This window comes from Gracilinanus agilis, chromosome 6, assembly GCF_016433145.1.
Source record: "Gracilinanus agilis isolate LMUSP501 chromosome 6, AgileGrace, whole genome shotgun sequence".
NCBI lineage: Eukaryota > Metazoa > Chordata > Mammalia > Didelphimorphia > Didelphidae > Gracilinanus > Gracilinanus agilis.
In genome coordinates this window covers 298,254,539-298,267,749 of record NC_058135.1, presented here as the reverse complement: position 1 = coordinate 298,267,749, position 13,211 = coordinate 298,254,539, and the positions used below count along the sequence as shown (strand labels likewise).

The following is a 13,211-nucleotide window of genomic DNA, read 5'->3' as shown; positions in this document are numbered from 1 at the left end:
GGGGAGGGGGCACGGCTAGGCTGGGGGAGCCGGGGAGGGGGCACGGCTAGGCTGGGGGAGCCGGGGAGGGGGCCCGGCTGGGGCCGGGGGCTGGCATGCCTGGGCTCACCTGGTCGGGAGGAGGCTTTTCAGAGAAACTGATCCACTGGGCCCCTTTCAGTCGGGGCTGGTGGCAGACTGACTCGCCGGCCCTTGTTTCCCGCCAGGCCACTGTACTGGAGGAGATGCCTCCGTTCCCGGAGCGTGAGTCGTCCATCCTTGCCAAGCTGAAGAAGAAGAAGGGCCCCAGCACGGTCACAGACCTGGAGGAGACCAAGAAGGAGAGGAGCGTGGACATGAATGGGGGCACCGAGCCAGCCCCAGTCAATGCCAGCACTGTGGTACGTGGGTTTGTCTTCTTGGCCTTTGGGACGATCCAGGGTGAGAAGGGGGGGCTACTGGACTTTCCCTGGGAAATCCATCCCTCAGCCTTAAAGGGGAGACTGGGGGTCACCTCTCTCCCACTGACACTCTTGTGGAGCCACGCGGTGCTGAGGCAGGGGCCTGAGTGCGAATCCTGCTCCTGCTCTTTCCCTGTAAGAGTGTGACTCTGGGTGAGGGGCTTCACCCCACCCGGGCTTCTTTCCGTCCAATGGTCACGAGTCGGGCCTCTGTTCCTTGGAGAGCCGGGACAGGCTCTGGGCCCTCGCCTGGGATTTTAAATGATGCCCTTCCCGATTGAAGGGGGCTCATAATTGTTTGACTGTCTTGGGGTGCAGATGAGCCCCCAGAGTCGCCATCGTTGTGGGATTTTCTTTTTCAATTTTGAATCGGTCCCAGCGAGCCGCCCGTGTAGCGAGGAGAGAGCCGCCAAGCGATGGGCCTGCCGAGCCCTTCGGGGAGCCAGCCACGCGCACGCCGCTCTGCTCCTTGGCCCCTGCTCGGGCCAGACGGCCACAGAGTCCCAGGCTCGGGGCAGGGCCTGGAAGGCCTGGAGCACAGAGGCTGCTGGTAGCCAGGCGCTGAGAGCTGCCCCAAGGAGAGGATCCCCGTTTGGCAGACGGGCTCACAGGCCTGCGCTCGCTCTTCGGGGCTGTTAAGGCCGTTGCCTCGGAGGTGCAGCGGAGGCAGGGGTCGACCTTATTCTCCTTTTGATGATCTTCGTGCCTCGTCTCTGGAGGCTCCCCAGGCGGGCCGGCTCTCCTCACCAGAATTCCAGCCTCTGGAGGCGATGGGGCCGACCCTGGTCCTCGGGTCCGTAGGGGTGCCTGTGAGCATCCGGGAGGCGCTGGACCTCGGGGAGGTCTGCTCGGGGTGGGTCCGGCGGCCATCTGCTCTTGCTGGTGGAAGGGGCAGCTCTGGGCCCCCAAGGGGGTGGGAGGGCTGCTGGGCCCTGAGCTCAGATCTCTCTCGGAAGCTAATGAACCCTGAATTGGCCAGAGCTGCGCTTGAGGGGGTCGAATGGAGCCCCGGTTGGCCTTCCCTGTGTGGAGCATCACCGAGGCCTTTTCTCTGACTCCGTGGGCACGAGTGGTTCCCCCCTGGCTAGACCAGAACCCCCTTGGGCCTGAATCATGGCTCCGTTGGGTGTGTGCCCCAGAGAGCTCCCGCTTAGACCAGTGTTCTCCCCTCAGGTCCTCTGGACTGCCCGAAGAGCGGCCTGCAGAGGGCCGGCGGGTGGTGGTAGGGGGCTTCCTGCTCACGGAGGCGAGCAGGGCTCAGATTGGATCATAGCTCTCCTCCGTGGAGCAGGGAACGGCCCGAAGAGCCGGAAGTCCTCCTTGGAGGTCTGGGTCCCCGCGGCCGTGGGCCTGCCCCGGGGGGGGGGGAGCCTGGCACACTTTGACTCTCTTGGGCCCTTCTGCTTAGTGGCTCTCCTTTGTGTCTGTCCGTGAACCCTTCGAAGGTGTTTCCTGCTTCTCAGCCCCAGGACCTCTGGCCAGAGCTGGCTCCTGTGTCCAGACCTCGTCCCTCCACCCATCTGGTCTCTCTTCTTCCTCCTCCCCACATGGGCGTCCCCTGCCTGCAGCCAGGAGCTGGAGAATGCCTTCTGGAGGTTTCCTTGCGTGTTGGCGCAGGGGGCTGGTGTGTGCCTGTTGTGGCTTCTGGCAGTAACTAACGGGGGTGTGTGTGTGTTGTGGTGGTGCATGGCAGGCTGCTGCCCAAGGTCGGAGGCAGCCTGGAGGTGAGAGAGCCCGTATCCTCCTTGTTCTCACCTCTCCCTGAGGAAATGGCCAAGCCTCGTGGCACGCTTCTTCTGCAGGGGTAGCTGCCAGACTAGGAGGGGATCTGGGCCCCAGGAGAGCCCACTAGGAGCCTCTCCACCCCCGAGAGGCCTGTTGGGAGAGTGGGGTGGCCCGCTGCCCATTAGCTGGCTCCATAGAGAGCTGGGAAGGACAGGCCTCTCACTTCCCTTGTAAGGGCAGTGGAATGGGAGCCCCAAGCCCAAGCCTAGAAGTGCTGCTGTACCAGCTAATCGTGAAGTGCCAATCACTTGTGGGCCTTCCTTCTGCCCTGAAGGAAGGCCAGGGAGCCCTCTCTTATCCCCACAAACCTGGATTGAGACATGAGGAGGTGTCTGCTGTCCTGCGAGTTGGGCTGATAATACCCTGCGACTCTGGGAGAGATGGACCTCCTCACTGGGCTCCCCCTGGGCCCCAGGTGGCTGGCCCTGGAGAGCCACCCTATGCCAAGGTGGTCAGAAGCATTCTTACGGCAGAGACGTGACTCAGGACACTTATTGCCACTTGAGAAAGCAAACACAGGCCACTGCGGGCGGTCAAAGTTCCATAAGCTTCATCCTTCCCCTTGGAAAGGATGGCGGAAGCCCTACAGATGGCATGGCATGAAGAGCTCTGGCCACTCTCTTTGGCTCAAGCCTTGTAAAGGATGCCTGGCTCTCAGGGGAGTGCAGAAGGGCTGGCAAGATGGCCCATCCCCAAGTCACAGGATTGGGCAGCAGCAGACTCTGCCCCTCGCTGACCTGGACATCTGGGACAGCCCCTTGACTTCTGGTTTCTCGCTCTCTCAAAGAAGTGTAGATGGAGGAAGATGTGCCCAGGTTGGTGTTTTAGAATTGGATTGTGCTGGGTGCAAACCTGCCTGGGCCCTCCCACCCCACACCCTGCACCCAGGCTACCTCATGCCACCTCCCCACAGTGGTCAGCAGGGATGTAACTTGTCATGACAAGTCAATTGTCCGTGGGGATGGAGGTCCAGGTGGCACTGGATGACCTTGGGGGTGGCCAGCTTGGCAGGATCGCAGCAGCTCTTTGGTGCCAGGCCCTCCCAGTGCTGCGCCCAGGGTCACTGAGCCCAGAAAGCCAGGGCTTGGTTGTGTGAGTTCCCTGAACTTTTTCTTTTAAATTTCTTCTTTTCCATGGTTTCTTCTAAAGATGTTCGGGGAAATCCTTTTCTTCCTGGCTGCCTTCCTCTTGTCAGCTTCAGTGAATGATTTCTTCTTATTGGGAAAGACAAATGTGGAAACAGAGACCTCCTTGGGAGGCCCTACTGAAGAGAGAAGAAATGAGAGGGATGCAAGAAAAGGATGAAAAGACAATTAACAGCTTGGTGAAAGAGGCACCAAAAAGTGCTGACAAATAACACTTTAAAACCGGGAATTGATCTAATGGTAAAAGAGACAAAACAAACAAACAAACAAAAAAACCCGAAGGAAAAAACTTCTTAAAAGTCAGAATGGACTAAATGGAAAAAGAGGTACAAAATTTCACTGAAGAAAATTTCTTAAAAATTAGAATTGGGAAATGTCTCGTCAGAAAAATCGAATGATCTGGAAAATAGATTGAAGAGAGATAATTTAAAAATTATTGGACGACCTGAATTCCATGGTCAAAGAAGACGCCCAGACATCATCTGTCAAGAAATTGTTGAGGGCAGCTGGGTAGCTCAGTGGATGGAGAGCCAGGCCTAGAGACGGGAGGTCCTAGGTTCAAATCTGGCCTCAGACACTTCCCAGCTGTGTGACCGTGGGCAAGTCACTTGACCCCCATTGCCTAGCCCTTACTACTCTTCTGCCTTGGAGCCAATACACAGTATTGACTCCAAGATGGAAGGTGAGAGTTTAAAAAAAATCAAGGAAAACTGCTCTGATACCTTAGATCCAGAAGGTTAAATGGAAATGGAAAGAATCTACCAGTCACGTCCTGAAAGAGATCCCCAAAGGAAAACTCCCAGGAATATTATCACCAAATTCCAGAGCTCTCTGGTCCAAAAGAAAATACTTTTAAGTAGGCAGAAAGGAACATGGCACCATAGTCAGGATTACACAAGATTTAGTAGCTTTTACATTAAGGGAGCAGAGGGCTTGGAATATGATATCCTGGAATGCATTAGGGCTAATGTTACTACCTACCCAGCAAAACTGAGTGTAATCCTTCAGGGGAGAAAATGGATATTAATGAAATAGAGGATTTCAAGCCTTCCTGATAAAAAGACCAATAGCAAATCTGACATTCAAAGCCAGACTCAAGAGAAGCATAAGAAGAAAAACATGAAAGAGTCATCATAAGGGACTCAATGGAATTCAACTGTTTACATTCCTATGTGGGAAGAGGATGCATGTCATTCCTAGGATCTTTGTCATTATTAGGGCAGTTAAAAGAGTTTACATAGTCAGAGGGCACAAGTGTGAGTTGATTATGTTGGGATGATCTAAAAAAGAATAAAAATGAAAAAAAATGAAAGAAGGATGTACTGGGAGAAGAGGGAAGGGAGAGATGGAATGGGAAAACATTTTTCACCTAAAATAGGTCTGCAAGGAAGAACTTTTATAGTAGAGGGAAAATTGAGAAGTGGTGGGCAATGTTTGGACCTCCCTCACTGGAATTAGTTCAGAGGGAAAATGTGTATATATGTACATATTTACACTCACATTTAGTTGTAGAAGTGTAACTTCCCCAAAAGGGAAATAGGAGAAGGGGATAAGAGAAAGGGGTGAGGGTGATAAAGGAGTTCAGTGGTTAGAAGCAAAATAGACCTTTGAGGAGGGACAGGATAAAAATAGAGAGATGAAAAAGAAGGAAACGGGATGGAGAGATACAGAGTTAGGAATCATAATTGTGCAGGTGAATGAGACAAACTCTCTGATAATGGAAGCAGACACAGAATGGATCAGAAATCAGAGTCCAACAGTATGGTGTTGACAAGAGACACTTGAAACTGAAAGACACACCAGAGTTAGATGAAGGAGATGGAGTAGAATCTGTTATGCTTCAGCAGAGGCAGCAGGAATGATCTCAGAAGAAGCTGTAAGAGGGAAAAGGGGTTTTTTGATTGGTTATATTAATATTTAAAGGTGTGGTCACCCAGGAACTGAATTTTAGTAATTTATTTATAAAATATAGAGAGTGGAAGTAGAGAGATGAGAAGAGGGTAGAGTAAGAGATCTAACTTAAGAAACTAGATTTGTATTCAAATCTGGGCTTTACTCTGGCAGGGCTCCAGAAGCTCAGCTGGAGAGCCTAAAAGTCAATTAGCAAGGGGTTTAGCCTCTAGGGCTTCTCCCAATTAAGGGAGCTTCCCGGAGGCTAGTATCTCAGTCAGCCTTCTTCACTCACCAAGATCTCAGGGTCTCAGTCAGAGTTCCTTCAAGACCAAGCCATGAACAAACAGAGCTCCTTCAGATGCAAGACACAAACCAGAAGAGCCCAGCTGAACTCACTGAACTCTCTTTCAAAGAGGCTTCTTTTACATCACTTCCTGTGCCTTCCTTCTAGTTTACGTGTCCAATCACAATAGACACTTTTCTTAGGACGATTCTTCACTCAGTCTAGCACATGTGGGTCACAGACCTCCCAACTTGTGAGTTAAGTGGAGTTGTGTACACTTTTGGTGATTAGATTTGAGAATGGGCAAGGTAGATTTAATCTCATCATCACAAAGCAGAAACAAAAATAGACCTAATCAAAATAGATCTTTGATTTTCAGGGCAATTGCATTTTGCCATGTTGTAACACTGTAGACAATGAAGTCATGTCAGATGTTTTTATTTTAAGTTTCTCAGCCTAAAACAGAGTCAGATTTATAAAAGCGAGTGCTGTTCCCCAATTGTAACCTGGTCACAGGATGTGAACAGGCATTTTCAGAAGAACAAATCAAATGTGCTGAATTGCTCTTGATGAAAGAAAGGCAAATTAAAACAACTCCGAAGTACTCCCTCTCACCACTCGGAAGAGACAAGCGCTGGAGGGGACGTGGGGTTTGCTACGGTGATGAACGGCTGGTGGCATCATCATTGGATCCAACCAGGCTGGAGAATGATTTGGAACCATGCCCAAAGGGCTATAAAACTATGAAGACCCTCTGAGCAAGCTGTACCCCTGCTAGGTCTGTGTCCCGAGGAGGTCAAAGAAAGATGTGTGTGCAAAAGTATTGAGAGCAGCCCTTTTTGTGGTGGCCAGTGGCCAGGGGGTGCCTGTCATCTGGGGCCTGGCTGAGACATGTTGGGGCTTTCGGAAATGACCAGGGTAGGGGTTCAGAAAAACAGGGAGAACCGTGTGCACAGATGCAAAATGAGGTGCAAACTGGGGGGGGGGTCCTTGTGCCCAGGAACGGCAGTGTTGTCCTGTGATCCGCTGAAAGCCTCAGCCACTGGACGGTAGGATGATCCAAGCCCATCAGAGGACTCGCGATAAGAAATGCCGCCCCCTCCAGAGGGCTGTGAGGGACCGGAGTGCGAGCTGAAGGAGAATTCTCTCTCCTCTTCACTTTTCTTGCTTTTTTGTGAACGGTGGCAGACATGGACACGGCTTTCACACGGTGTCACAGCTATGTTTTCCGCTTGTCCTCCCTCCAGTGCATGGGAGACGGGAGGGAAAGGGAAGTGGGGAGAGAATTTGGAGCTCAATTTAAAAAGAAAAGAACGGACAGGATAATGGACAAATTGAAGAAAGTGTCCTCCAACCCCGAGGGGTCCTGCCTGCCCCCACACACTTGTTTGAGGGGGGCGGGGGACAGGCTTTTATTGTATTTACTTACCAGACGCCATTTGCTTTTCTGCACAAGAAGCTGGGGGTGGGGGTGGGCAGCTGGCTCGTGCCCAGGGGCTCGTCTCTCGCCCGGTTCTCCGGGCACTCGGCCGTCTTTGCCCAGCTGCCTCACGTTTCCACTTCTGGTCAGGGGAGGGAAGGCTGTCTAGTCTGGCCGGTGCCAGGCAGAGAGGAAGCCCGAGCTTTGGGCCCGCGGGGGCTTGTTGCCATAAACCGGACGCCTGGCTGAAGCGGCTGTGGCTGGCAGAGGGGTCCATAACCGCCTGGGCCATTGCAGCGTAAAGGCTTCCCTCTCCCATGTGGAAAAGGGCTCGGGCACCAGGATGCTTGGGAAGGCGAGGAGGAAGCGGGCAGCGGGTGGGCAGGTGTGCCCTGCCCGGGGGCTCCCTTCCACCGACCCCATTGTTTCTCTTGCAGTCCACTCCTTCTCCATCTGCGGACCTCCTGGGTCTGGGCACCGGCCCTCCGGCCAACGCGGCGCCCCCTCCGGCCTCCAGTGGCAGTTTGCTGGTGGACGTGTTTTCAGAACCTGCTTCTGCAGTGGCCCCACTCGCTCCTGGCTCACAAGAGAACTTCGCAAGGTAGTTGGAATGCTTGTGGCCGCAGGGCTGCCCGCTGCCTCGGGGGCACCTGGCAGGAACGGGGTGCCCCACGGCTGTGCCGAGAAGGGGCTTCGCTCACCTGCTGCCCCTTCAGAGGAATCAGCCTGTGTTCTCCGTGGCCAGGCCGCTGCCCAGGTTCTTTCCCGCGTAAATGCCAGCCTGTGGCATGGCTACCCTCGGGTCTCATTGGAGGCTGCTGTGGCCACCCTCGGGCCCAGCTCTAGCGCAGACAGAGGTCTGGGACCTTGTGGGTGACCCGGGGAGGTGGTACCAGGGCATTGGGGGCCTGTTGGGAGGTCCAGCAAGGTCCGGTGTGTAAAGTGCCCCCCAGGGGACCCCCGACAGGAGGGGCAGCCGAGCCCCAGCACCATGGTCTGCTTGGCTGTCGCGGACGCCCTCCTCCCCTTTCTCCCAACGCTGTCCGGACCTCATTCCGCCTTCCCCGGGCCCTTCCTGCCCTGCTGGACCTCCTTGCTCTAGGGCCGGCCGTCCCACATCCCTGCCTGCCCGCACGTCTCTCCTCCTGCCCAGTCCTCTCCCTCCCCGCAGTGCTGCCATCTCTTTGCCTCTGCCTTGCAGCGCCCGTCCGCCTGTTCCTGAGCCTCGGGTCAGCCTGAACCTTGAAAGTGGTCAAATGCCTGGGGCCGCTGGCTCTGTGGCCAGAGGAATCGGGCTCGACCCATGTGCCTCCCACCTCCGCTGGGAGAGCCCCGGGGAGCAGGGATGTGCCCTTGTCCCGGGGGCTTCTGGGAGGAGCTCGAGCCCACCCCCTGGAGCTCTCCCTCCAGCAGGCTGTCACCCCGTGCCGTCTGGCCCATCTGCAGGGGACCTTGTTGGACCTTGGAGGGGAGACACTGTGGGGGCCCCTGAGGAGAGCCGGTCTCCCTGGCCCCAGGACTTCCACGCATCCCCACGAAGGAGGGCCCGGAGGGCTCGGCCACTGTCCCCAGCCCAGGGCCCCTTGGCTGCCCGCCGCCCCTCGCTGGGCCCAGGTCCCCCCCACCCCCCTTTCCGGAGCGGCCCGGCTCGTCCTTGCTCAGTTCTGTACTAACTCTCACGTCTCTGGTCTCTGCTGCCTTCCTCTCTGCCGCCTCTTCCTCCTCCTTGGGCTGCCTCGCTCAGCCCCGACCTGGCTTCAGCTGAGCTAGTTTCTGAGGACCCGGCTGACACTGGGCACGGTGCCGATGAGCTGACGCACAAGTAAGCAACTCCCCTGTCTCGGGCCAGGGTCCGCCCAGGAGGGCCCTCGGGGGCCTTCCAGGGAGAGCCGCCACCTCTGGCCTGGGCCTGGCCCAGAGCAGCACCCAGAGAGGCCCAGTGGCAGCATCCTGCTCCTCGTCCTCCCTTCTCTCTCTAACCCTCCCCCTCCTCCTTCCCCCTCTTCTTCCTGCTCATCGCCCTCATCCTCTTCCCTTTCCTCCTCCTCCTCCTCTTCCTCCCTCCTTCCTTTTGCTCCTCCTCTTCCCCCTTTCTTCCTCTTCTTCCTCCCTGCCTCTTGCCCTTCCTCCTCCTCTCCCCCTTCCCTCTTCCTCTTCCCGGATTCAGCCTCTCAGAAACCGGACAGGTCCGGGGCTCTGGACTTTCCCTGTTGGCTTCTCTCCCCAGATTTGGCCCTGACTCCAGGGGGCCCTCGGCCTTGTTCCTTCTCTCGGCTTTGTCAGACCCCGGAGGAGTGCCGGCCCTGCCTGCCCTGGTGCTCAGAGGGTCCCCCACAGCTCTGGGCTGAGGCCAGCCCTTGGTTCGGGCCATCCCTGCCCTTTGTGTCCCTGGGCCGAGGCCCGGGTGGCAGACCAGAGCTGTGCCGACATCCGGGGCACGTGCGGGGCCTTTCCCACAAGGCTGGCAGGCCGGAGCCCGTCGGTTCCGAAAGTGGGCCCGTTGGTGACCCTGCGGGGCAGCGCCCCCGCTCTGCGGTTGTCGGTGGACGGCGTGGCCTCACGGTGCCCCTCCTCTCTAGGTTTGTCTGCAAGAACAACGGGGTGCTCTTTGAGAACCAGCTGCTGCAGATCGGCCTCAAGTCGGAATTCCGTCAGAACCTGGGTAGGCTCTGCTGTGCCACGCTGGCGGGCGGGCACCGCGGAGGGCGGCCCGGACGGCGGAGTGAAGGCGCGTCTCTTGTCTCTTGTCTAGGTCGCATGTTCATATTTTACGGTAACAAGACCTCGACACAGTTCTTAACTTTCACCCCGACACTGATCTGTTCGGACGACCTTCAGTCCAATATCCTTGACTCGGGGGGCCCCTGGAGGTGGTTGGTGTGTGCCGGGGGGCCCGGAGGGGGCGGTCCTACGTTTAGGAGGGCTCCGAGGATGACGCAGCCTCGTGTGTGAAGGGTCCGGTGCCCTGGGCACGGGCAGGTGGGCAGAGGTGTGCCCGGGGAGATGAACCAGATCCTCGAGGCTGCTGATCGGGGCGCCGTGGGGCCACGCAGCGCTTCTCGTCCCCGTGGCTTCTGATCTGTTCCATCCTGGTGGTCCGGAGTCCTCCTCTGGAGGCCCTGCGGCTCTGGGGAGGCTGCCACGCCCACCTAGGTCCTTGGGTCACCCCATTGTTCTTGGGGTCTCCTTCACACCCAGCTCCTCTGTGATTGTAGCGCTTGGCTCCGCTGCCAGCTCTAACAGCTTAGCCTGCCTGGGAAGGCGAGGGGTTTGTGCTGGGGGGAGCCGGGGGTGCCCCAGGGCCTGGCCTCCCTTGGCAGAAGCATCCAGAGCGGGAGAGTCCGGCAGAGTCGCCCCCTGTGCTTCTGGGTAGAGGCCGGCCTCCTCCTCATCTTAGTTAGCTTCCGTGTCCGGGGGACCCCCGAACACTCACCATCCCAGAGATAGGATGACGCCGACCGGCCGGGCGAGAGCTTCCTGGGCCAGGCTAGAGGAAACATTTCTGGAGCTCTCCCTGGCGAAGGACGTGCGGGCCGAGGAGGCGAGCCGGTGGGCAGCACGGGGCTCCCGGAGGCCGGGCTCTCTCAGCCCACTGTTTCTGGTGCAGCTTCAGGGGTGGCGGGAGCTGCCAGAGGCGGGGCATCATCTGAAGGGACGCGAAGCTTTGAAGGCTGAGCTCCCTCGGACCCTGACTTCCTTTTCTCCCTGTCTTCGGGCATGCTCTGAGTGCCGTGGGCCAGGCCTGAAAGGGCTAGCGTGGGCCTGGTGGCGGGCACCTCAGGGCTCCCTCTGACCTTGGTGGCTGCTTTTTGTCCGACACCTCCTTGGTGCCAGGCTCTGGCCTCAGTGCGGGCGATTCAAAAAGAGGCCTCCGTGGCTGGGCCGCCGGCCAGGTGGGCACTGTTCTGCCCCGATGCCCTCTGCTGCCATGCCACAGCCCCGTGCCCTTAGCGCATGGTGTCGAGGGTTAGCCCCGGCCTTCAGGACTCGCCTGATCTCGCCTGCTCTTGCTTCCGTCTTGGGAAATCCTGGGATGGATTCCCTGTGGGTCCCCACTTGTTCTCTAGACAACCTCCCCTTGTTTCTTGGGGAGTCTCTTCGGGGGTGTCTCCTAGACCCCTGTTCCCCGGTGTGATTAGGGCCCAGGGCCCCCTCCTCCAGGCAGCCAGTCTGCCCCGCGTGGCCAGAGCCGTTCTCTCCAGCCGCACAGCCGGGCTCGCAGCGTGCGAATGGTCAGTCCCTCGAGGCACCGGCCCATTGTGTGCCGGCCCTCCTGGCAGGGCGCCGTGGGTGAGGGCACAGGCTGGGACCCGTCCCTGGCCAAGGCCGGTTGGTGCCGTGGGTGGTGGTGCGACTCCCTCCTGCCTTTGCACCCGAGCTGGGATCCTTAACCCGCTCGCACATCTGAACCTGCAGACCAAGCCCGTGGACCCCACGGTGGATGGGGGCGCCCAGGTGCAGCAGGTGGTGAACATCGAGTGCATCTCGGACTTCACGGAGGCGCCCGTCCTCAATATCCAGTTTAGGTGAGTGCTGGGAGGCAGGCCGGGGAGGCCACGATCTCGCCGGGCCGGGCCGGGCCGGGCCTTTGTCTTGCCTTGTCTGGGGCCTTCTAGGGACGTCATCCTGAACGCTTAGCACCCTGGGACGCCCCCTTTTCGGGCCAGGTCGCTTCTCGGATGTTACAGCAATAGAAAGCCTGAGGCAGTCGGGGAAGGTCGTGCCAAGGGTTTCCAACAAAAAAATGGACCCCGAGCTTTGCCAGCTGTTTCTGCCAAGACTGATGCCACCTTAGACTCCTGGAACCTGATGTGGAGTGTTTCTGAAATGGCTGAAAAGCTCTTTCGGAAGGGAAACGGAGGCGGCGCCTCTCCCTTCCTGCGGGGGTGCTGTGCTTGGGGAGCACCCCAAAAAGGCGGCCCCCCTCTTGTACCCCAAGAAGTGGGGAGTCTGTGCCGTTCTCTCGGAGCAGCGATGGGAAGATTCCCTTTTGTGTTTGGAGAAGCCACAGGGCGGCCTGGACGTGGCGCTGCTCTCTCGCAGCCGGGGGGCCCAGGACGCTGCCGGGCGAGGTGCCCGGTGGGAGGGGGCGCCCGGAGGTCTGGCCCGGGCTTCTCCTTTGGGCCCCGGGCCTCGATGCAGCGGAGCCCCGCCCCCGCCTGATTGGGCTTCTCTCCTGTGTATGTGCTGTGCAGGTATGGGGGGACCTTTCAGAACGTGTCCGTCAAGCTGCCCATCACCCTCAACAAGTTTTTCCAGCCCACAGAAATGGCCTCCCAAGATTTCTTCCAGCGCTGGAAGCAGTTGAGCAAGTGAGGATTTGTGGGAGCACCAGGGTCAGCCTCGGGGGGCGCAGGGAGAGGGCCGGGCGGGGGGCGGGCAACCGTGGCACCTTCTCACTCCCGGCCCTTCTCTAGTCCCCAGCAGGAGGTCCAGAACATCTTCAAGGCCAAGCACCCGATGGACCCGGAGATCACCAAGGCCAAGGTAGGCTGTCTGCGGGAGCCGAGGCCTTCCCTGTGCCGGGGGAGGCCCGCCGGGCTCGTCCCGCCGGCACCTTCCCCTGGCCGTGGCCGCACTCTGTGACGGGGGAGGCGGCGGCCCCGAGGTCCCCCGCTCCGTGCCGGGCCTGGGAGCTGGCACCGGGCGCCGCCTGAGGCTCCATCGTCTCCCCTTCGCTCGGACAGATCATCGGCTTCGGCTCGGCGCTCCTGGAGGAGGTGGACCCCAACCCGGCCAACTTCGTGGGGGCGGGCATCATCCACACGAGGACGGCCCAGATTGGCTGCCTGCTGCGCTTGGAGCCCAACCTGCAGGCCCAGGTGAGGGGGCTTGGGGGGACGGGGGGCGGGGGCCGAGGGCCGGCCGGGCACGGGGCGGGGGGAGGCCATGGCCGGGGCCCCTCTGAGCGGCCGGCCCGCGTGTGTCCGCAGATGTACCGGCTCACCCTCCGGACGAGCAAGGAGAGCGTGTCCCAGCGCCTGTGCGACCTGCTCTCGGAGCAGTTTTAGCGGCGGGGACGCAGCCCGCTCCCCCTCATCGTCTTCATCGCCCTCCTGCCGACAAACCTCCCTCGTGCCCCCGTGTCTGAGTGTTGCCGTGCCAGGCCCCCGCCAGCCCCTCCTCCCCGCCCGCTCCCTCCGGCGTAGGTTCAGAGTTCAGGCGGACGCTGCGGTCTGCCCCGCCGGCCGGTGCCCTCCGGGACGAGCGCCGGGACGAGGGGGGACGCGGCCACGTTGGGCATC

The 13,211-nt window shown here is 59.0% G+C and overlaps 1 protein-coding gene across 4 annotated transcripts in view; it reads left to right on the top strand.

The window, feature by feature from the left end:
• AP2A2 (adaptor related protein complex 2 subunit alpha 2) overlaps positions 1–13,203 on the top strand; it is a 26,453-nt gene extending 13,250 nt beyond the window's left edge. For 2 of the 4 annotated variants that reach the window (XM_044680067.1, XM_044680066.1), the window contains exons 10-20: positions 207–380; positions 1,886–2,035; positions 7,404–7,567; positions 8,711–8,788; positions 9,546–9,628; positions 9,719–9,808; positions 11,369–11,492; positions 12,162–12,278; positions 12,384–12,453; positions 12,654–12,788; positions 12,900–13,203. In XM_044680067.1, the coding sequence (XP_044536002.1) occupies positions 207–380; positions 1,886–2,035; positions 7,404–7,567; positions 8,711–8,788; positions 9,546–9,628; positions 9,719–9,808; positions 11,369–11,492; positions 12,162–12,278; positions 12,384–12,453; positions 12,654–12,788; positions 12,900–12,977 (1,263 nt within the window). In that variant the 3' untranslated portion in view covers positions 12,978–13,203. The remainder of the gene's footprint in view (positions 1–206; positions 381–1,885; positions 2,036–7,403; positions 7,568–8,710; positions 8,789–9,545; positions 9,629–9,718; positions 9,809–11,368; positions 11,493–12,161; positions 12,279–12,383; positions 12,454–12,653; positions 12,789–12,899) is intronic. The other 2 variants (XM_044680069.1, XM_044680068.1) reach the window with 2 other exon arrangements.
• Positions 13,204–13,211: the final 8 nt, after the last annotated feature.